This window comes from Eubalaena glacialis, chromosome 15 (assembly GCF_028564815.1).
Source record: "Eubalaena glacialis isolate mEubGla1 chromosome 15, mEubGla1.1.hap2.+ XY, whole genome shotgun sequence".
Classification (NCBI taxonomy): domain Eukaryota; kingdom Metazoa; phylum Chordata; class Mammalia; order Artiodactyla; family Balaenidae; genus Eubalaena; species Eubalaena glacialis.
In genome coordinates this window covers 93,640,142-93,660,418 of record NC_083730.1, presented here as the reverse complement: position 1 = coordinate 93,660,418, position 20,277 = coordinate 93,640,142, and the positions used below count along the sequence as shown (strand labels likewise).

Below are 20,277 nucleotides of genomic sequence, written 5' to 3'. Positions count from 1 at the left end.
ACGACCGCTTAGTGGCTTACACTGTACCAGTGTATTCTCAGGTCAGAAGTCCTAAAACTCAAGATGGGACAGGGCTTCTTTCGTGCTGAAGGCTTGAGGGGAGAGTCTGTTCTCTTGCCCTTTGTAGCTCGTAGAGGCTTCTTTCTCCACCTTCAAAAGCAACACTGTCAGATCTCCAGTCTCTCGCTCTGATTTCTGGCTCCCTCGCGTAAGGACCCTCCCTTTATGATTGCAGTGAGCCCACCCAGATAATCCCCATCTCAAAATCCTGAACGTAATCACACCTGCAGACTCCCTTTTGTCATGTAGGATAACACAGGTTCCTTGCATTAGGACATAGACATCTGGAGGGGGCGGGTTGTCAATTGTCCTGCCTACCACAGGTGGCTGTAATCTTTTGTGAAAAATAAGGATCCTAATCTTGAAATAGGTCATTCTGTTCTTCAAGTGGAGGTGATAGACCCAAGGACTACCTTCAGGCAAAGGAGTTTTTCTTAAGCAACTCTCTGACCACTTCTGTTTATAAGTTAATAACTAGTGAAATGTGTTACGGTAATTAAAGACATGAATTCTGCACAGGCTTAGTTCAGATCTTTTTTTTTTTTTTAATCTGGTCTCTATTTTGTATATTTAGCTTTCTTAGACTGCTTCCTGTCTTAGACTGCACCACTCTAGACACATACATATTTTTCTCTGCTCATTGGTTTATAAAGTAGCTCATTTATTTACATTAAGACAAAAAGCCAGGACTTCCCTGGTGGTGCAATGGTTAAGAATCCGCCTGCCAACGCAGGGGACGTGGGTTCGAGCCCTGGTCCGGGAAGATCCCACATGCCGCGGAGCAACTAAGCCCGTGAGCCACAACTACTGAGCCTGAGCTCTAGAGCCCGTGAGCCACAACTACTGAGCCCTCGTGCCACAACTACTGAAGCCCGCGCAGCTAGAGCCCATGCTGCACACAAGAGAAACCACCGCAATGAGAAGCCCTTGCTTGCTGCAACTAGAGAAAGCCCGCGCACAGCAATGAAGACCCAATGCAACCAGAAATAAATAAAATAAAAAATTAAAAAAAGACAGAAAGGCAAGGGATATCGATTCTTAGCTGTACATTTTTGAGGAGTGCAGAATATAGTTGGCTTAACTAATAAATAGGCCTTCTGCCAAAAATATACAGGGTCCAGAATCTCAGAACTGCAGTTTAAAAAAGAGACTAGCATTTTTTTTTTTTTTTTTTTTGGGAGGGGCTGCGTTGGGTCTTTGTTGCTGCACGTGGGCTTTTCTCTAGTTGCAGAGAGCGGGGGCTACTCTTTGTTGCAGTGCGCGGGCTTCTCATTGCGGTGGCTTCTCTTGTTGCGGAGCATGGGCTTTAGGCACGTGGGCTTCAGTAGTTGGGGCACGAGGGCTCAGTAGTTGTGGTGCACGGGCTTAGTTGCTCCGCGGCACGTGGGATCTTCCCGGACCAGGGCTCGAACTGGTGTCCCCTGTATTAGCAGGCCGATTCTTAACCACTGCGCCACCAGGGAAGCCCTAGCATTTGTGTTTTAACTTGGAATGCTAATAAAATAATTGTTCTGTTTTGAAGATAGATAAGCCATAATTACTCTGGTCAATCTAGATGGGATCACACCTGTGGAGTTAAAGATTGTGAACAATTTGGGATTATCCCAACCTCTGGAATCAGAACAGTTTTGGATAGTTCTGTTGGTGGAAAGTCTTCGTCAAGTACTTAATTTAAGGTTTATGATCAAATCTGTATGAAGAGTTATTTACAAAATCCTAACCAGAGAAAGGCTTGGCAAGTTTGAAGCAGATGTACTGAGCTGAGAAGTGATTTCCCTTGTCAATTGAGATAGTTCCTCTCACACAGAACAATATTATATCCCCACTTTTATCCCTATGTGGTTCTACTGACATCTAGACTCAGGTGTCCCAGAAGATATATCGTGTTTTTAAGGTACAGTTTATTCTGCCCCAACAGGTGAGTTTCTGTAACCCCAGTTTGCTCATATGTAGTTGGTAAACAGGAGAATATCAGTAAAATGTGGAGATTATATTGGTTCATTTGCAATTTTCCCTAGGCAAGGGGGTTGGAATCCGCAGTAGGGAAGGAAAGAGCTCTTGGCTGGAGTGTTGCACAGACATGTGCACTGTTGGCTCTGTTTGAAGAGAATTTCATCTGAGCGCCTGCACCAGGGCCTCCCTCCCATCTCGGGTGGCAGGCTACACTTTTCTCCTGTGCTCAGCAGTCATAAACCAGGACCTCTCCTCTCATGTTGTGCATTTAACACAAACAGCTCTATAAAAACATGGTTAATGACTTTGCTGTATAGAAATTAAAGCTACCTTTCAATGTTTATAAACCAGGTAAAAGAGAAAATGGTCTAGCCTGGGTCACTGCTGTCTCTATACACTCAGGCACTGCAGACCTCCTTGTTGCACTTTGCTAGCGTGAAAGGCGCTTTCCCAGATGTGCTGCAGCCACCTCAGTGCGTGTAGGAGTACTGTGCTTTATTTACATGTGCCTTGCACAGGGTAGTGCCTGAAAAGTGTTCAGTCAATATTTTTCCAACTCAGATTACATGACTTGGAAACACAGATGAATTAGTTCATTCAAGTTATTTCAAATAACTCTGACATTACAGACTTTTACCTTGTAGATGAGAAAAAATGGATATTCCCCTCTGTTTCTATTGATCTTTAGTAAATATCACACATACTTTATCAAGCACCCACTCGCTACAAAGAATCCTGTCCTCACATCATATGCATCATGTGATTTAATCATCACTGCTCCTTTTTGGTAGAACTAGACTCCACTCCATTGGTCATTCTTTTTTTCGTACATAATACTGTGCTGCCAACTTGGCATTTTTCAAAGTGCTTTTACATTCATTGTCTCTAATGCTCATGAAAATCCTGTGTGGTAGATACTGCTAATTGCATTTTCCAAGAAACAAACTAAATTTGGGAACTAACATTTAAAAAATAAATAAACAAACAACTTTTTATTTTGAGATAGTGGTAGATTCTTATGCAGTTGTAAGAAATTACACAGAGATCCCTTAACCCAGTTTCCCCCAGTGGTAACATCTGATGTAACTAGAGTGCAGTGTCACAACCAGGAAATTGACAGGATACAACAGTGCATGTACACTCATTTGTGTGTGTGTGTATTTAGTTTTGTGCACTTTGTGTATTCATGACCACCACTACCACAACCAAGACGCAGAACAGTTCTGTCCCAGGGATCCCTCGTGCTACCCTCTTATAGCCACAGCCACCTCCCTTCCCCCATTCATGGCAGCTACTAATCTGTTCTCCATCTCTAACTGTTATTTTAAGAATGCTATATAAGTGGAATAAAATATGCAATCTGGGGGAGTTGGCTTTTTCACTCAGCATAATTCCCTTGAGACCCATCCAGGTTATTGCATGTATCAGTAAGTTTGTTATCAATGAATTGTATTCCATGGGAAGGATATAACATGGGTTAACTATTCACCTGTTGAAGAATATCTGGGTTGTTTCCACTTTTTGTCTGTAATGAACAAAGCTGCAATGAACATTCACATGCAGGTGTTTTGTATGAGCGCGACTTTTCTTTTCTCTGGGATAAATGCTCAGGATTGCAGAATAGGACTTTGTGCATTTTTAATATACCATGAGGCAGCAGTGTCCAGCCAAGATTGTTGTTTTTATTAGTGTTCTGGTTACACAGGTAAACAAGTTTTGAGGGTTCTGCCCCAGTCATCTTTTTCCTGAGTCCTGTTATCTTAATGAGCTATTTTGCCAAATGTGAGGTTTTTCAGGGATGCTCCTACCATGTCACAAACGAAATTCTTACACTAGGCAGACTGAGGGCTGCGGGAGTAGATAGTGTCATGATCAGCGGAGACCGAATTTCTCTCCTTTCACTCAGGGACGATGGCCCCTCTACCTCTGTCTCGGCACTCAAGCGCCTGGAGCGCAGTCAGTGGACAGATAAGATGGATCTGCGGTTTGGTTTTGAGAGACTCAAGGAGCCTGGTGAGAAGACAGGCTGGCTTATCAACATGCACCCTGTAAGCACCTGTGCTTTTCCTCCATCTTCCTCCTTCCATTCAGGAGGGTGGCTGCACCCCTTGTGGCATAGCCCTTGTCTGAAGAGTAGGTGACACCTAGCGGGAACCTGTTGTCTGGGCAATACAGGTAGAGATCGGATTGTTTGTAGCTCTCCTGCTTTCCTCTCTAACTTCTTTGGGTCATAAAGAGGCCACTGGGAAGACTGAGGTAAGGGGCATCCTTATTTCCCATAAGAATAAAGCTTTCAAAGATGAGGGGGAAACAGAGAAATTCCCATTTGGAGGCTGTTATGATGCGGTTCTTGTGAGTGGGGCCAGTAGTGTTTATGCAAGGTAGAGAAAGATTTTGTTTTTATATTGCTCAGCCTCCCAGAGAAGGAGGAAAAGGCTTTTGTGCTGTGTAGAGGATAACTTTGTGCCCACGTTGACTGCTTCTCTTGTAGACGGAGATCTTAGATGAAGATAAACGCTTAGTTAGTGCAGTGGATTACTACTTTATTCAAGATGATGGGAGCAGATTTAAGGTAAGCCCTTGACATCCAAGAAGCTAACAACCACTCAGTAATGAGGCATAGCTGGGCTCAAAATGACAAGTGTCCTTTTAGCTCTGCAACTGTGAGGAGAGGGATTGGGAGACTTGCGGTGTGCAGCTACCTGAAGCCCTTTAGGGACACGGGCCCGTTGGAGCCACATTAGTCACCACTTAAGATGTCCTAAGAGAAGCTAGCTCAGAAAGACTGAAAGATGAGCAACATTGTGTCTCTTAGACTCTTGCCCCTGTGATATGTGCAGGTCCTAATTTTCTATTGCACTGTCTCTTAAGATATGTCAAAGTCAAGGATGCATTGGATCTAGGCTAGGCTATATCACGGGTATAACAGCAAACAGCCTGTCTTCATTTTTCTTCCTTTTTTCTTTCTCATCACCCCTGAATGGGCTGTGACTCTTGCAGGTGGCCTTGCCCTATAAGCCATATTTCTACATTGCAACCAGAAAGGTAAGTTTGTGGTTCATGGCATCAGGTCAAACGACCTGTGCCTTGTTTTGTGGGGGGATTCAAAAGTGGAAATAAAGAGGTTTCAAGAGAAATAAGCAAGGAAGGAAATAGATTTTACTAATGGGAAGTCCTTTCATTCTGATCCTGTTTTAGGGTTGTGAGCGAGAAGTTTCGTCTTTTCTCTCTAAGAAGTTTCAGGGTAAAATTGCTAAAGTAGAGACTGTCCCTAAAGAGGATCTGGACTTGGTGAGTATCACCCAGCCCTTTCAGGGTAAATGAGGCCGGGTCCACCCTGCCCATGGAGTGAGATGGGAAGAGGACAAGTTCCGCACCTGTGGGACAGTGTAGATGATGGGCTTTGGTGACTGTCCCTGTATCCTCTTAGAGAACTCTAGTGGCATAGTTGGTGCCACATGCAGAGTTGAACAAGGTGCTTTGGAGTTGCCAACTCTTCAAATCATTTATTTACCTTTGAATCATCTCGCCTTATTTTCTCTCCCCAATATAGTATTTTTTTCCTCTTTGAACTCATGAGCACCATCTCTTCACTCTGTAGCCAAATCACTTGGTTGGTTTGAAACGAAATTACATTAAGCTGTCCTTCAACACCGTGGAGGACCTTGTCAAAGTGAGGAAGGAGATCTCCCCTGCTGTGAAGAAAAACCGGGAGCAGGGCCACGCCAGTGATGCCTATACGGCTATGCTCACCAGGTAAGCTTCATTCACATAAGCAGAGCAGCCAGTCAGTCCACAAGGACTGTTTCCCATTTTTCCTAAGTTTACAAGATGGGTAGGAGGTGGGAAAACTCAGCAAAAAATTACCTTAATGATTGGCTCCATTCAATGTGGAAACAGTTTTGAGCAATTAGGTAGACTTTCTTATATGTTCCCTTTGTGTTAAAGAAATGGTGGATTCCCAGGTTGTATTTTAGCTGTCCCTCTTTTCTTACATAGAGGGTAGATTTGTGGCTCCAAATTGAGTTGCTGTAACAGTAGACATTTTAGATTTCTAATCCCACCATCTTAACACAGTCTGTTTTCATGGTTTTTAGTAAGTGTTAAGATGTCTGCAAATTTTATTAAATACCTAGATTTACATAGCACATCTTCTCCGGAGATCCCTGGGTATTATACAGAGAAATTTAAATATAGGACAACAAACAGTGTTCATTAAATATTTAGACAGCAACAGTAATAAGAAACAGGGTAAGAGGTTAAGAAGAAATCTTGGCTAATTAAAAGTTATGATGACTTCCACACACAGATGGCCAACAGGCGCATGAAAAGATGCTCAGCATCTCTATTAGAGAAATGCAAATCAAAACTACAGTGAGGTACCACCTCACACCAGTCAGAATGGCCATCATTAAAAAGTCTACAAATAACAAATGCTGGAGAGAGTGTGGAGAAAAGGGAACCCTCCTACACTGTTGGTAGGAATGTAAATTGGTGCAGTCATTATGGAGAACAATATGGAGGTTCCTCAAAAAACTAAAAAATAGAGTGCCATGTGACCCAGCCATCCCACTCCTGGTCATATATCCGGACAAAACCATAATTCCAAAAGATACATGCACCCCTATGTTCATAGCAGCACTATTCACAATGGCCAAGACATGGAAACAACCTAAATGTCCATCAACAGATGAACGGATAAAGAAGATGTGGTACGTATATACAGTGGAATACTACTCAGCCATAAAAAAGAATAGAATAATGCCATTTGCAGCAGCATGGATGGACTTAGAGATTATCATACTAAGTGAAGTAAGTCAGAAAGAGAAAGAAAATACTATATATCACTTATAATTTGGAATCTAAAATATGACACAAATGAACTTATCTATGAAACAGAAACAGACTCACGGACATACAGAACAGACTTGTGGTTGCCAAGGGGGAGGTGGGGGGAAGGGATGGATTGGGAGTTTGGGGTTAGCAGATGCAAACTATTATATATAGAATGGATAAACAATAAGGCCTACTGTATATCATAGGGAACTATATTTAATATCCTGTGATAAACAATAATGGAAAAGAATTTTTAAAAGAATGTTTATATATGTATAACTGAATCACTTTGCTGTACAGCAGAAATTAACACAACATTGTAAATCAACTGTACTTCAATTTTAAAAAAAGGCACACAAGAAGTTAAGATGACTTCAGAAGAACTAATTGTATCCTCTGACAAAAGTAGATCAGTTTGGGACCCTGAGCATTTCTGCACACTACCCCCCGACAGTGACCCATTAATTACTTTTCAGAATATTGCAAGTTGTAACCAGAGACCGAGTCCCCAGAGGCCTGCCTTCTCTAAAACCCATTGCCTTTCTTTCCCCCCTTAATAGTCCATTCGGTATTTGGAAGCTTAGTGGGCTAATATTGGAGTGAATATTCTAGTGACAGTGATTCCCTCTTGGATATGGTAAGAATAATTATGATACAGAAATAGTCACTGTTTACCTGTCACTTCACCATGCTGACAGCTTTGTGGCTACCTCATGACGCTCTTGCAGGGTGGGCCTGTTACTGTCATCCTCGTTTTCTTGATGAAGAAATAAGCTCAGTGAGGGTGGGTCACATCTGTAGACATGCCTCCCAAGTAACAGTTTCCTTTCTTTGCTCTTTTAAATGGGGTGTAACTTACATCCTATAAAATGAATGTCCTAAGTATACTGAACTTCCTTGTGTCTGTGGTCTGCTGCTTGGGGTGGGGGTCATCCAAGGTCATTCCTTACGAAGGGCTTGTCCTGATCATCTCAGCCACCTTGTAAAACTTTAGTGTTTTCATTGTATGGACACTGGTCTTCCCCACTCCAGCCCCTAGTGGAGCATAGTTGAAAGAGCTGCTGTCTTTATTTTGCAGTGTTCTACAAGGGGGCAGTGTGATTACTGATGAAGAGGAAGCCTCTAAGAAGATTGCTGACCAATTGGACAACATTGTGGACATGCGAGAGTACGATGTGCCCTACCACATCCGCCTCTCCATTGACCTGAAGATCCATGTGGTGAGTGGGCTGTTGCGTGTGGGCAGTTCCTGATAGCCAGGAGGTGATATTGAAGGATAGATCCATAGAGTTGACTTCCTTGGACAGACGTAGAAGTCTTTAGTTAATGCACCATACGTCCTGCAGGCTCACTGGTACAATGTCCGGTACCGAGGAAGTGCCTTTCCAGTGGAAATTGCCCGCCGCGATGACCTTGTTGAACGACCCGTAAGTACCACTTGCATTTCTTCCATCCTAAACTTTCCAGTTGTTTTTGGAGAGTGAATTCTGCGCTGAAAGGTGAATTTGATTCGAAGATTTGTTTGCTTCTTTTTCCTCAAATACCTTCTTAAAAGAATTATGGGGTAATTGTTTTTTCCATCAGTTTCTGACCTGACAGTATAATTTCACTTTGCACACATACGTCATCACGTGACGTCAGTATTTGAGCTAGGCTGGATCGGAACATTTGAGGGAAAGCTCTGACTTCCATTTTGGGTGGTTAATAGTAAAGTGATACGTTGAAAAATGAATTCATAACTGGTTTGGGGACAGCTTTGTGATCTTGGGGAAGTCTATACTGTTTTCTCACATCCAAGATGAAGTTGTCAGTTCTGTATCATAATCTCCTGTCAGGGTTGTCATAAAGGACAAAATGAGTGGTGCATTTTAAAGAGCTTTGAGACTCAGGTGTTCTGTAATTCTAGACTTCTGTGAACAGCTACTCTAGCATTTTCTCATACATTTAAGTTTTCATATCATCATGGTGTTCTGGACATAGGTCCTTCATCCCCAAGATGCCAGCCCCACTTCCTCCTGAACCATTCCCCACAGCAGCTTGACTCCTGCTTTTAGTAACTGGCAGTAGAGGTGGAGGTGGTGGGTGTCAAGAGGACCACAGGGTCTCCAGAGCTCAGCTTGGTTTGTGGCCGACTTAATGCTACATTTTGTCCCTTCAGGACCCTGTGGTTTTAGCATTTGACATTGAGACGACCAAACTGCCCCTCAAGTTTCCCGATGCTGAGACTGATCAGATTATGATGATTTCCTATATGATTGATGGTCAGGTGAGTGGTGCCTTCTGGGATGTAAGCTCTCTGTGAACGAAGACCATAGCTGGTCCCCAAACCAGAACAGTGTCCACCCTTGGTTAGTACTGTTTTTGTGAATAATGAGTGAGTGGAGTCCACAGAACCTGTTCTGACATCCAGCCACGCTCTGCCTTCCAGGCAAATCTGAGGATTAGGTAGCGTATCTCTTCTTGGGAAAGCCAGGGCGCTTCAAGTTGCTGCAGAGATTTTGTAGCGAGAGTCTCTGGGCTGCGTGTGAGAGGTGTGTCTTTGGCTTTGTGTCTCTAACTCATACTGACTGCTAATGAACTTCCCAGGGCTACCTCATCACCAACAGGGAGATCGTCTCAGAAGATATAGAAGATTTCGAGTTCACCCCCAAGCCAGAATATGAAGGGCCCTTCTATGTCTTCAATGCGCCTGATGAGGTAGAGGTGTCACTTGGGGAACTGCCTGATGTTTGGGGTAGAGTGGGAAGGGGAGGTGGGCCTGGTGACCCTCTTAGGCCTCGGCATTCCTTCAATCATAGCAGCAGCTGGACTCAGTCCCCAGTGGCTGGTCCTCGTTCACCTGGAGGCCCCGTTGGGTTGGAAATAACAGGCTCATGTGAGGTTGCTGCTCCTCAGCTGTGGAGAGCTGCCTGGAAATCGCTTGAAGGAGAGTAAAAGCAACCCTCTGACTGCTAAGATTTGTTGAATTCAGGTTCATCTAATCCAAAGATGGTTCGAACACATCCAGGAGACCAAACCCAACATCATGGTCACCTATAATGGGGACTTTTTCGACTGGTGAGTCAGAAAAGGGGAGGGGAGGGGAGGGGAGGGAGGGGGAGGAGGAGCACCGCTGGGTGGCACGGGTGGGCTCCTCCCTCCGTTTGAGAGGAGATCGTGTGAGGCATCCCCTGGGGGCAGTCTTCCCTGTCTCTGTAGGAACTAGAGACTCACTGCCCCATGTGCTTGTCCATCCTCTCATCATTAGGCCGTTTGTGGAGGCCAGAGCAGCGGTCCATGGACTGAGCATGTACCAGGAGATTGGGTTCCAGAAGGACAGCCAGGGGGAGTACAAAGCACCCCAGTGCATCCACATGGACTGTCTCAGGTAGGCCCCACAGCTCACCTGGCGGCTGGTCACAGTGTCTCATGAGGGCTTTCTGTGAGTGAGGTCCAAGGTTCCCTTCTCGCACACGCTGGTCCTGTCCACAAGAAGTAGCTCCCATCATCTGAGAGGACAGTGGCTGCCGGCTCTGCCCAGGTCCCGGGATGTGTCTTTCTTCATTTGTTCATCATTCATTCAGTCAGCAAACACATGCTGAGCACTGGTCCTCAGGGTGTGGAAACCAGACCAGAAAGAAAGACCTGGTAGAGTGAGGCCTGGTGCCATGGGAGCTCGTGGAGTCGCCTGGCTTCCCACACGAGGTTGGGATGTGATAGTCAGGCTCATGCATGGTGTCCAGGCAGGCTGGGGTGTCCAGGCTGAGAACAAGTGTGCAAGGTGGCCCAGAGTGCTGAGAGGCAAGGCTGGAGTGGAAGGAGGTCTCGTGGGCTTTCTGTGCCTGGTGGGGAGGGGGTTTTATCTTGGTGGTCATGGGGAGCCATTGATGCGTTTTCCCTTTAGCCCTGGTGTTATGGCGTGTGGATTGAAGGGGCAGGCCGGGTCGTAACGTGCACAGGAGTGAAGAGGGCTGGACTAGAGATATTTGAGAGCCGAGGACTTGGGGATCTGTAGATTTGGGGGCAGGTGCAGGAGGCGTGGGGAGCTCTGGTTCTCAGGGCTTGGGGTGGGCTCATGGGGGAATAGGACAGAGCTCGGGTTCCGAGTAGAAGCACGCCTGGGAGCCCTACCCACATGGAGGGCCTGGAGACTGGGGGGCACCATGATGTGGTTAAAAAAAAAAAAAAAAAAGTGATAGTTGATAGATTCTCAAGAAGAGAAGTAAAAGAGAAGCGGGCACCCTCAGTGGAGGCAGCAGTGCCGGGGAGGCCCCAGCGGGGCATTTCTGAGGGAGAGGATGGCCCACAGGGCAGAGAGGTCAAGGAAGGTGAGATTGGATGCTGCCAGTAAGAAGACGTGGGTCCTAGAGAGACAACGGTGTGTGTCATGGGGAAGAGGTGGAGATGGGCACGAGGTGGCCTGGAGTGTTTCTGTGCTGAAGGGATGGTGCAAGAGGATGAGGGGAGTTTGACAACAGGGTGTGAGGGGCGGGGAGAGCCGGGCAGAGCCTGGCAGCACCTGTAGAGGGGACAAGCTGTGGAGGGATCCAGAAGACCAGAGGGTGCAGGTTCCTGCCTGCTCACCTTTGTGTTTCTCTTTGAGGCTGAGAGGAAGGCCGTGGGGCTGGAAGGACTGGCTCTGGCATCTCCTTGTTTGTGGGTTTGTCTGTGAAATTGAGTGGATCCGGGTGAAAGCTTTTCACAAGGGGCCTGCACCATGTGACGCCTTGGAGATGTTTGGGATACCCATCAGGACCCTGCATCTTCCTGTGGTGTGTCCAGCTTTGCAACCTCTCACAGGTTCCTGGGCTTCGTCTCAGAATCATCTCTGGCTTTTGCTCTCTTTCTCATTGCCAGGTGGGTGAAGAGGGACAGTTACCTTCCCGTGGGCAGCCACAACCTCAAAGCAGCTGCCAAAGCCAAGCTGGGCTATGACCCCGTGGAACTGGACCCCGAGGACATGTGCCGGATGGCCACTGAGCAGCCCCAGGCACGTGCACTGCCTCGCTGAGTTGCCCTTCGGCTGGGGGTGGTGGCCTGCTGGGCGCCTCATTGACCTTACTCTCTGATATTCTGTCCTTAGACGCTGGCCACCTACTCGGTGTCAGACGCGGTGGCCACATACTACCTGTACATGAAGTACGTCCACCCCTTTATATTCGCCCTGTGCACCATTATCCCCATGGAGCCCGATGAGGTCAGTGCCTCTCCTGGCCCGCTGCCTGCCAGGAGTGGTCCCAGGCAGCTGATGCGGACACAGCCATTGGATTTTGCTGTTTGGCTGAAAGCCTGGCGTTTCCCCCGTAGGTGCTGCGGAAGGGCTCCGGGACGCTGTGTGAGGCCTTGCTGATGGTACAGGCCTTCCACGCCAACATCGTCTTCCCCAACAAGCAGGAGCCAGAGTTCAGCAAGCTGACAGAAGATGGCCACGTGCTGGACGCCGAGACCTACGTGGGTGGCCACGTGGAAGCCCTGGAGTCGGGCGTGTTCCGCAGCGATATCCCCTGCCGGTTCCGGATGGTGCGCCCCTCCTGAGGCTCCTGAAGCTGGGCCTCTTCCCGCCAGTGCTGTGGGCGGACCCAGGAGGGACCCAGCCCACAAGGGCTGAAATAAAGCCCTCGCCCCGTGGGCCCCTCGCCAGCCCTCCTTTGTCTGGCCTGCCGTTTAGGGTGCTGTAGGGCGAGCACTTGGCTCCTTCTGGAGCATTCTCTTTGTAGCGTCCCACCTGAGGCAGGTTACTTGGTGCGAGGGCATTTTCCTCTCTTACTCATGTCCTCTCTTGGTTGTTTGTGTTAGAATCCTGCTGCCTTTGACTTCCTGCTGCAGCGGGTGGAGAAGACCATGCGTCACGCCATCGAGGAAGAGGAGAAGGTGCCCATGGAGCAGGTCACCAACTTCCAAGAGGTAACACGTGGGGGGCTGGAGGGGGGACAGTCTGCTTACACGCCTCGCCTTGCACATTGGCTTCTTTCATCGGCATGTTTATTGTGCACCTATTGTGTGGTGGCGCTTGGGCCCCGAGACAGAGGACACGGGGCCTGGTCTGGTCTAGTTAGGACAGGAGAGCGTGGTGCTCGCACTGAGTGACTCGACTTAGTGAGGTGGGAGAATTTCGCAGAGGTGGCGAAGGCTTTCGGGACGAAGTGGTGTGACGTGGGAGCGAGGAAGGCGAGTGAAGGGTTTCCTGCCAGTTCACCTGAACTGTATTTTGTAGGCGCCGAGGAGCCATTGGAGGATTTTTACTTTTTATTGTCCAGAGACTTGAAAAAATGATGGTAGGAGTTCCTACAAATTACAGGGCAGAATATAGTGACTGTAAAGTCCATCACATAATGGTTAGAAAACACCATATGCAAAGTGTGTCACATGACTGGAGGCCCCAGGCACCTCCCACTTTGCTGTCCTGTTCCTTTGGATACGGCACATCTTGGGTCTCTGTCAGGTCCTGCTCAACACTTTAACATATTCAGCTACTTTAGTACTTTGCGGTTCTTACCAGTTCTAGGATTGATTTCAAGAAACGCCTTGTAACAGATTCACCAGGCAAAATTCAAACAAGAACGTGTGCACATGCTCTGCAAACTATGAAGTACTGGGCAGCTCTTGTCAGCTGCAGCTGTCATGTACTTTGGGAACTCTCCATGAACCAACTTGGGAAGAAGAGAGTCTAGGCTGAATAACAAATAGGAGTTAAAGAACAACTTGAAAGGAACAAAATTACTACTTTCTTTTTTGCGGGGCTGGTGTGGGGGTGGGAGCAGCAGGCGGGATCTTAGTTCCCAGACGACCAGGGGTCAAACCCAGGCCCCTGGGAGTGAGAGCACTGGGTCCTAACCACTGGACCGCCAGGGAGTTCCCAAAAGATACTACTTTCACGTCCAAGAACCAATGAAATGAGTGAGGAGTGAGGCTTAAGGTATGCTAACTGGAGGGACTCCAGACACCTTAGTGAATCTGGATGTGAACTCTTTCTAGGTGACAGGTAGTACGTCTTCGTAGCTGTCTCCAAAGTCCCTGAAACTCCTCTATAGGGTGGCCCAGGGTCTTTAGGGGAAGGGCAGCAGGTTCACCTTTTTGTTCCTGAGTGATCATCCGGGCAGTGATATGATGACAGCTGGTGGGAGGGGTCAGCTGGGGGCTCACAGCGACGTCTGGCCTGTCCAGGTGTCGTCCCCTGTCATCCCAGCCTTCCACCCCTTACTTGGGTCGTCTCATCTTCCCTCCAGAGCAGCATTTCAGAGCTTGCCTTAGCACAGAGATGGATGGGGGATTGTTCTCCGAATGGCTCATTTGCCTGAGATTCAGTTAGAAACAATAAGTATTACGTTTCTGGTATTTCCTGTTCTACTTGATAGATATTCCTTTTAGTCATTTTTTCCTTACTAGTTTGAGTTTGACTCCTTTGGAGGGTTTTAAGGAATTTTTTAATACTAAGGGCAATTTTACATTCAAGTGATTTTCTAATGTGACTTTACCAAAGTTAATGTATTTCATAAAAGATGGCTACCCTTCTGATTAATGTTTTTCTTCTGGTTAATTTTTGCATAATTTAGATGTTTTCCAGTTTATACTTGAATGTTTAGAGATTGGCAAACTATAGCCCATAAGGCCTGTTTTTGTACAGTCAGCAAGCTAAGAATGGTTTTCATATATTTTAAATGTTGTAAAAAAAATATGTGATAGACTGTGGCCACAAAACCTGAAGTATTTATTATCTGGTCCTTCACAGAGGTTTGCCGACCCCAGATCTAAAGGTTTTTTTTTTTAGCCAGCTTGTCTAAGAATGCCAGTGTATTAAATTAAATTATCTAATGAATATTAGAATAACTCCTAAATACAGTAGTTGTCAAATTTTAGTGTTGCATACATTTTGGATAAAATGAACTTATCAAGTAAGTACATACCTGATGTTCTGGTTTAACTAGGTGTTACATTTGGGGAGTGAATAAAAATAAAAATAAAACAAAAATACATGGCTATCAGAAGCCTGTTTAGCCTTTTTTAGTTTCAGTGACTGTTTTTGTTTTTTAGGACAATATTTTTATTTCTAGAAGCTCTATTGGTTCTTTTTCAAATGTGCTTTATTTCTTTAAAGTGGACTTTTTCTCTTCCTGTGTTTTATTTATTTTCTAATTTTAATTTTTTATTGAAGTATAGTGATTTATAATGTTTCAGGTGTACAGCAATGTGATTCAGTTTTATATGTGTATATATATGCATACATATGTATATACATATGTATATATTCTTTTTTTTTTTTTTTGCCTGTGCCGCGTGGCTTGCAGGATCTTAGTTCCCCAACCAGGGATTGAACCCATGCCCCTGCAGTAGAGGTGCAGAGTCCTAACCACTGGACCACCAGGAAATTCCCTATATATATATATATTTTTTCATACTCTTTTCAATTATAGGTTATTACAGGATATTGAATATAATTCCCTGTGCTATACAGTAGGTCTTTGTTGTTTCTCTTCCTGTGTTTTAGATTTTTGGTCTTTATTGTCTTTAATTAGCCTCATTTTAGCATGTTTACTCCAGGAGGTTACTTCTCTGACGTTCTCAGGGGTCTCCTCCCACTGTGTCTGCTCTCAGTCATGGTGGGTGTTTTTTCCCCATGCTCTGCAATTTTAGAATGTGAATTCCTCTTCAGTAGGAGGACTGTCAGGTAATTCTACAGTTTCTTCCTGGTTCCACAAAAGTGACACAGGCCTGATGTCCCTTCTTATCTGGTTCCTTGGCTGGAGGGTCTCAGTCTTAGTGGAGAGTTTAATGCAAATCACAGACCTCTTAGCACCCGTGATGACAGATGCTCAGGGAAGATGCTTTCTTTGCCCAGAGCCGAGAATGCACATGGTTTTGGTGAGCAGACTTGTTCTAGTTTATTCTTTTATGGAGGTGGCCTTTGAGAGTCCTGCCTTTATTTGGGGCTCTGTGTTTTGTCTCCCTGTTGTGTGTAGCTTGCCCCTCCCTGAGGAGGCATGAGAAGTGTGAAGGAAAGAGCTCACAGCACAGGCCTGAGGCCGCTGCAGAAAGGCCTGCTGCACGGCTGCCCTCGGCTGGCGTCTGGGAACTCGGGTGCCAGGAGGTTTCTCGCCTCCCTCTGATAGGAAGGCCTCACGGACGCTCAGGTTGCTTGTGCAAACAAGGTGGTCTGTGCCGAGCACCTGCTTTCCTTCTGGGAGTCCAGGTTTTGGTCCATGCAGGCAGAGCTGCCTACGTGAACGGCCCCCAGTAAGAACCCTGGGCGCTGGGTCTCCACGAGCTTCCCTGGGACATAGCACTTCTCATGTGTTGTCACGGCTTGATGCTGGAAGAATTCAGCTCATCCAAGCTTGAGCCTGGGCTCCTCCCCAAGCGCCTTTTTCCTTTGCTGATTGAGCTCTGTGTCTTTTCCCTGTGAGTCACCAAACCTGGGGATGGTCTTGGGGACCCCAGCACAGGGCCCGGCCCTGCCAGGCACCCATTGAGTCAACTCACTGCTCTGGTTTTGAGTCTGCTTGTCACTTTTGCTCTCTGGGGATGACTTAGAAGCTCAGACTGCATTTACAGGGATAGTTTTCACATTTCATTTAGGATTTCTAGGTGTTTGGCATTAGGAGGGTTTTTAAGCTAATAGCCTTGGCTGGAAACAGAATCTGATTCATTGGTTTATAAAGTAATGCTGGGAACAGTCTAGCATCACAGTTCAGAGCAGGTGTTTGGTCTAAGAGGGCCCGTTCTTGAGCCCATACTAACCTCTTGAAACTTCGCATCCATCAGATGAGGGATTGCTGGCATGTTGATGTTGTGGCACACGCCTGCACCATGGGGGCACTCGGGGCACCCAGGAAGTGTGGCTCTTGATAATCTAGCTGGGTCCCCTACTTGCTAGCAGACGGGCTGTGCCATGTGAGGCCACAGACTCTGCGCTTTTCTCCCGACCCCCAGAGTTCTTTGGGGTGGAGGCTGCTGCTTCCCGTGATGCTGTCCTGTCTTTTCTTGCAAGTCCCCTGCACCTCCAGGGCCTGGTGTTGGTGCCTGTCATCTGTCGTCTGTCTGCGACCCGTGGTGCTTTCTCTGTCACTCTGTACAGTCTCCAGTTTTCGTCTTGGTCGCCAGCCTCCACTTCTTTCCCCTTTCTCTGTAGGTGTGTGATCAGATTAAGACCAAGCTCACCTCCCTGAAAGATGTTCCTAACCGAATTGAGTGTCCCCTTATCTACCACCTGGACGTGGGGGCCATGTACCCCAACATCATCTTGACGAACCGCCTGCAGGTGAGAGAGATTCTCACATCAGAATCAAACTCTTTTGCCCAAACCCTAATTGTTCCCTTCCTATCCCCTCACAGCCCTCCGCCATGGTGGATGAGGCCACCTGTGCTGCCTGTGACTTCAACAAGCCTGGAGCAAACTGCCAGAGGAAGATGTCCTGGCAGTGGAGGGGCGAGTTCAGTGAGTGTCCGCCCTGGGTGGTGCTGCTCAGCAGGAAGCCGTGGCTGGACCTCTGTCACAGACTCTCTTCCCATCACCCCTCCCAGTGCCAGCCAGTCGCAGCGAGTATCATCGGATCCAGCACCAGCTGGAGTCAGAGAAGTTCCCTCCCTTGACCCCAGAGGGCCCAGCCCGGGCGTTTCACGAGCTGTCCCGCGAGGAGCAGGCTAAATACGAGAAGCGGAGGCTGGCAGGTGAGCAGTTGGGCCAGCGCACATCTCCGCAGACTGCGTTTTCTCTGACTTTTGAGTCTTCGTTGGGCTGTGTTGGTGTGTCACACCTTGAGGTCAGTCGACCCAGTTGTTGAACTAGATGAGACCACTGTGAACTAGTTCTTCCTATAGGCTTCTTTTTGTCATTTATCCTTCAGTGCATGTTCAGCTACCAAACCCTCCTTCCTGTGGTCTTCATGTGTTTGGTCCGTTCATACGGGGCTGCCGTTTCTTTCATATGCTTCACTAGCACACGTCTTTCTGAGTTTTCTGCTCCTTTGCATTAACCTAAAAAGCCACGTTTGTTGGCATCCATTGCCTAGCTTTCTTGGCTGTGTCCAGGAGGCCTGTCTGCTGTGTGGAGTCTCACATGCCCCCCACTCTCAATTGTGCCTCAGATTACTGCCGGAAGGCATACAAGAAAATCCACGTGACCAAGGTGGAAGAACGTCTCACCACCATCTGCCAGCGGGAGAACTCCTTCTATGTGGACACAGTGCGTGCCTTTCGGGACAGGCGCTACGAGTTCAAAGGTCTCCACAAGGTGAGCCTGACCTTTGTGAGGTCGGAACAGAGTCTAGTTTCTGAGGTGAAAATCCTTGCTTGCCGCTGTCTAGATGTGTTACTCTCCACCTCTGGGCTGGTACCTGCATTCAGACAATAAATGTACAGTTGTTTTCAACTCTGAAGAATTAAGGGCCTGGGGCCTCGCAACTATTCTGAATGATTGCTTTTAAAGTAATTATCTAGAGCAGGGGGTCAGCAAACTACGGCTGGGCCAGCCATTTTTATAAATAAAGTTTTATTGGAACTGAGCTGCATTTGCCCGCAGCAGGGAGGCAGCAGCAACTGAGGCCTGCACGTGTACAGTACACACCACGTGGCCCTTCACTTAGCCGACCTCTGACCAGGAGGAGTGAGGGGAGTGTTCTTACTGACATGTTTGATCCAGTAGGATTAAGGGAAATACATAGAAATACGTAGCAATACCTCAGTTGTAATATCAACAAGCAATTGTGTTCTATTTAAGCAAATCATTTTTTTCTGAGAGACCTTCCTTCACTGCTAGACTCAGTGAGTCTTCACATCCCACCCTGCCTTGATAGACTGTCATCATTGTGCTTTATTATTATCATTTTTAACTTTTTTGGTTTTTTATTATGATAAAATATACACAACATGAAATCTAACATTTTTAAGTGTACAGTTTACAGGCATTAAGCAAATTCACATTGTTGTGCAGGTATCACCACCATTCCTCTCCAGAACTCTTCATCTTGCAAAAATGAAACTCTGTACTACCTTAACAATAACCCTCCATTCTGTACCTTCTGTGGACTTTGGTCACTCTAGGGACCTCATATAAGTGGAGTCCCACAGGATTTGTCCTTCTGTGACTAGGTTATTTCTCTTAGCCTAATGTCGTCAAGGTTCATTCATGTTGTAGCTTATGTCAGAACTTCCTTTTTAAGGCTGAATAATATTCCATTGTATGGACATAACACATTTTGTTTATCCAGTCATCCATCGGTGGACAGTTGGGTTGCTTCCATGTTTTAGGTATTGTGAATATTTCTGCTGTGAATTATTCACCCCTCGTGTACAGGCATCTCTTTGAGATCCTGCTTGCAGTTCTTTTGGGTATATACCCGGAAGTGGAATTGCTGAATCATATGGTAATTGTATTTTTTTTTCTTAAAGGAGAAAAATTTTATTTTACTTTAAAATTTTTAATTAATTTATTTGGTTGTGCTGGGTCTTAGTTGAGGCTCGCTGGCTCCTTAGTTGCGGCATGCGTGTGGGATCTAGTTCCCTGACCAGGGATCGAACCCGGGCCCCCTGCGTTGGGAGTGCGGAGTCTTAACCACTGGACCACCAGGGAAGTCCCGGTAATTGTATTTTTAATCTTTTGAGGAACCACCATACCTTCTCACTTTATCTTAATTAAACTATTGAGTTACTTGTTCATCTGTCTGCCTCATCAGAGTGCCGAAAGTGTAGTGACTGTCTGTCTTGTTCTTTAGAGTCTAACATATTACCTGGCGCATAGTAGGCACTCAATAAATATCTTAATTTTTTTTGTTCTTTGAATACCAAACCTTTAAAAAAATTTCTTCTCACATTGGACGAGGAATTTGCTGAAATATTTATGGCCTTCTTTGCATTTCTTTATCAGTTGCTTTTACTAGGGACCTCCTGAGTAGCTCTTGTTTCCCTAGTTAATAAGACACAGATGGGCCTGGCTTCTTGTCCCAGGGTACCCCAGGACGGCCATCCGCATCACGGAAGCTGGCAGTGCGGTGTCGCCAGCCCCCCACAGCTCCTGTGAGCTGAGACTCGCTTTGTCTCGGTGGAGCAGGGGAGCTGAGCTGCCAAACGCCAGCCTCACAGCTGCTGAGGGCTGAGCTGTCTGTCGGCCTCTTTGAGGCTCAGCGTCCCGGGAGGTGCAGCCTGTGTGGGCACGAGGGCCGGGTGTCACCGTGTTGAGTCTCCCACCCCGACCCCGGCTGGCACCGGGCATTCCGGGGGTCCTGCGTGCCCCCTCCCCACCCCCTCAGCACCAACAACCTGACGTCTTCCCGTGTGATACAAATCCTGGAAAGCCTTTCATTCACTCAGCACGTTTACTGAGTGCCTGTTATGTGCCCGACAGTCTTCTAGGTACTGAAAAGGTATCAGCCGGGGGAGTAAAGGTGAGGTGTTCTGAGATGGAAGGAGAATGTCCGGTGTTTGACCACTGTGACAGCATGTAGCCTAGCAAACGGA

The 20,277-nt window shown here is 46.8% G+C and overlaps 1 protein-coding gene across 1 annotated transcript in view; it reads left to right on the top strand.

Moving 5' to 3' along the window:
* Window positions 1–20,277, top strand: part of POLE (DNA polymerase epsilon, catalytic subunit) — a 54,428-nt gene that overhangs the window by 1,077 nt on the left and 33,074 nt on the right. Inside the window, exons 2-20 of the mRNA XM_061170264.1 lie at window positions 3,920–4,061; window positions 4,505–4,585; window positions 5,014–5,058; window positions 5,212–5,304; window positions 5,615–5,769; window positions 7,928–8,069; window positions 8,196–8,276; window positions 9,008–9,115; window positions 9,436–9,546; window positions 9,821–9,906; window positions 10,097–10,216; window positions 11,686–11,818; window positions 11,912–12,025; window positions 12,136–12,348; window positions 12,625–12,732; window positions 16,955–17,083; window positions 17,158–17,260; window positions 17,347–17,493; window positions 17,910–18,055. Of these exons, the coding sequence (XP_061026247.1) occupies window positions 3,920–4,061; window positions 4,505–4,585; window positions 5,014–5,058; window positions 5,212–5,304; window positions 5,615–5,769; window positions 7,928–8,069; window positions 8,196–8,276; window positions 9,008–9,115; window positions 9,436–9,546; window positions 9,821–9,906; window positions 10,097–10,216; window positions 11,686–11,818; window positions 11,912–12,025; window positions 12,136–12,348; window positions 12,625–12,732; window positions 16,955–17,083; window positions 17,158–17,260; window positions 17,347–17,493; window positions 17,910–18,055 (2,257 nt within the window). The remainder of the gene's footprint in view (window positions 1–3,919; window positions 4,062–4,504; window positions 4,586–5,013; window positions 5,059–5,211; window positions 5,305–5,614; window positions 5,770–7,927; window positions 8,070–8,195; window positions 8,277–9,007; window positions 9,116–9,435; window positions 9,547–9,820; window positions 9,907–10,096; window positions 10,217–11,685; window positions 11,819–11,911; window positions 12,026–12,135; window positions 12,349–12,624; window positions 12,733–16,954; window positions 17,084–17,157; window positions 17,261–17,346; window positions 17,494–17,909; window positions 18,056–20,277) is intronic.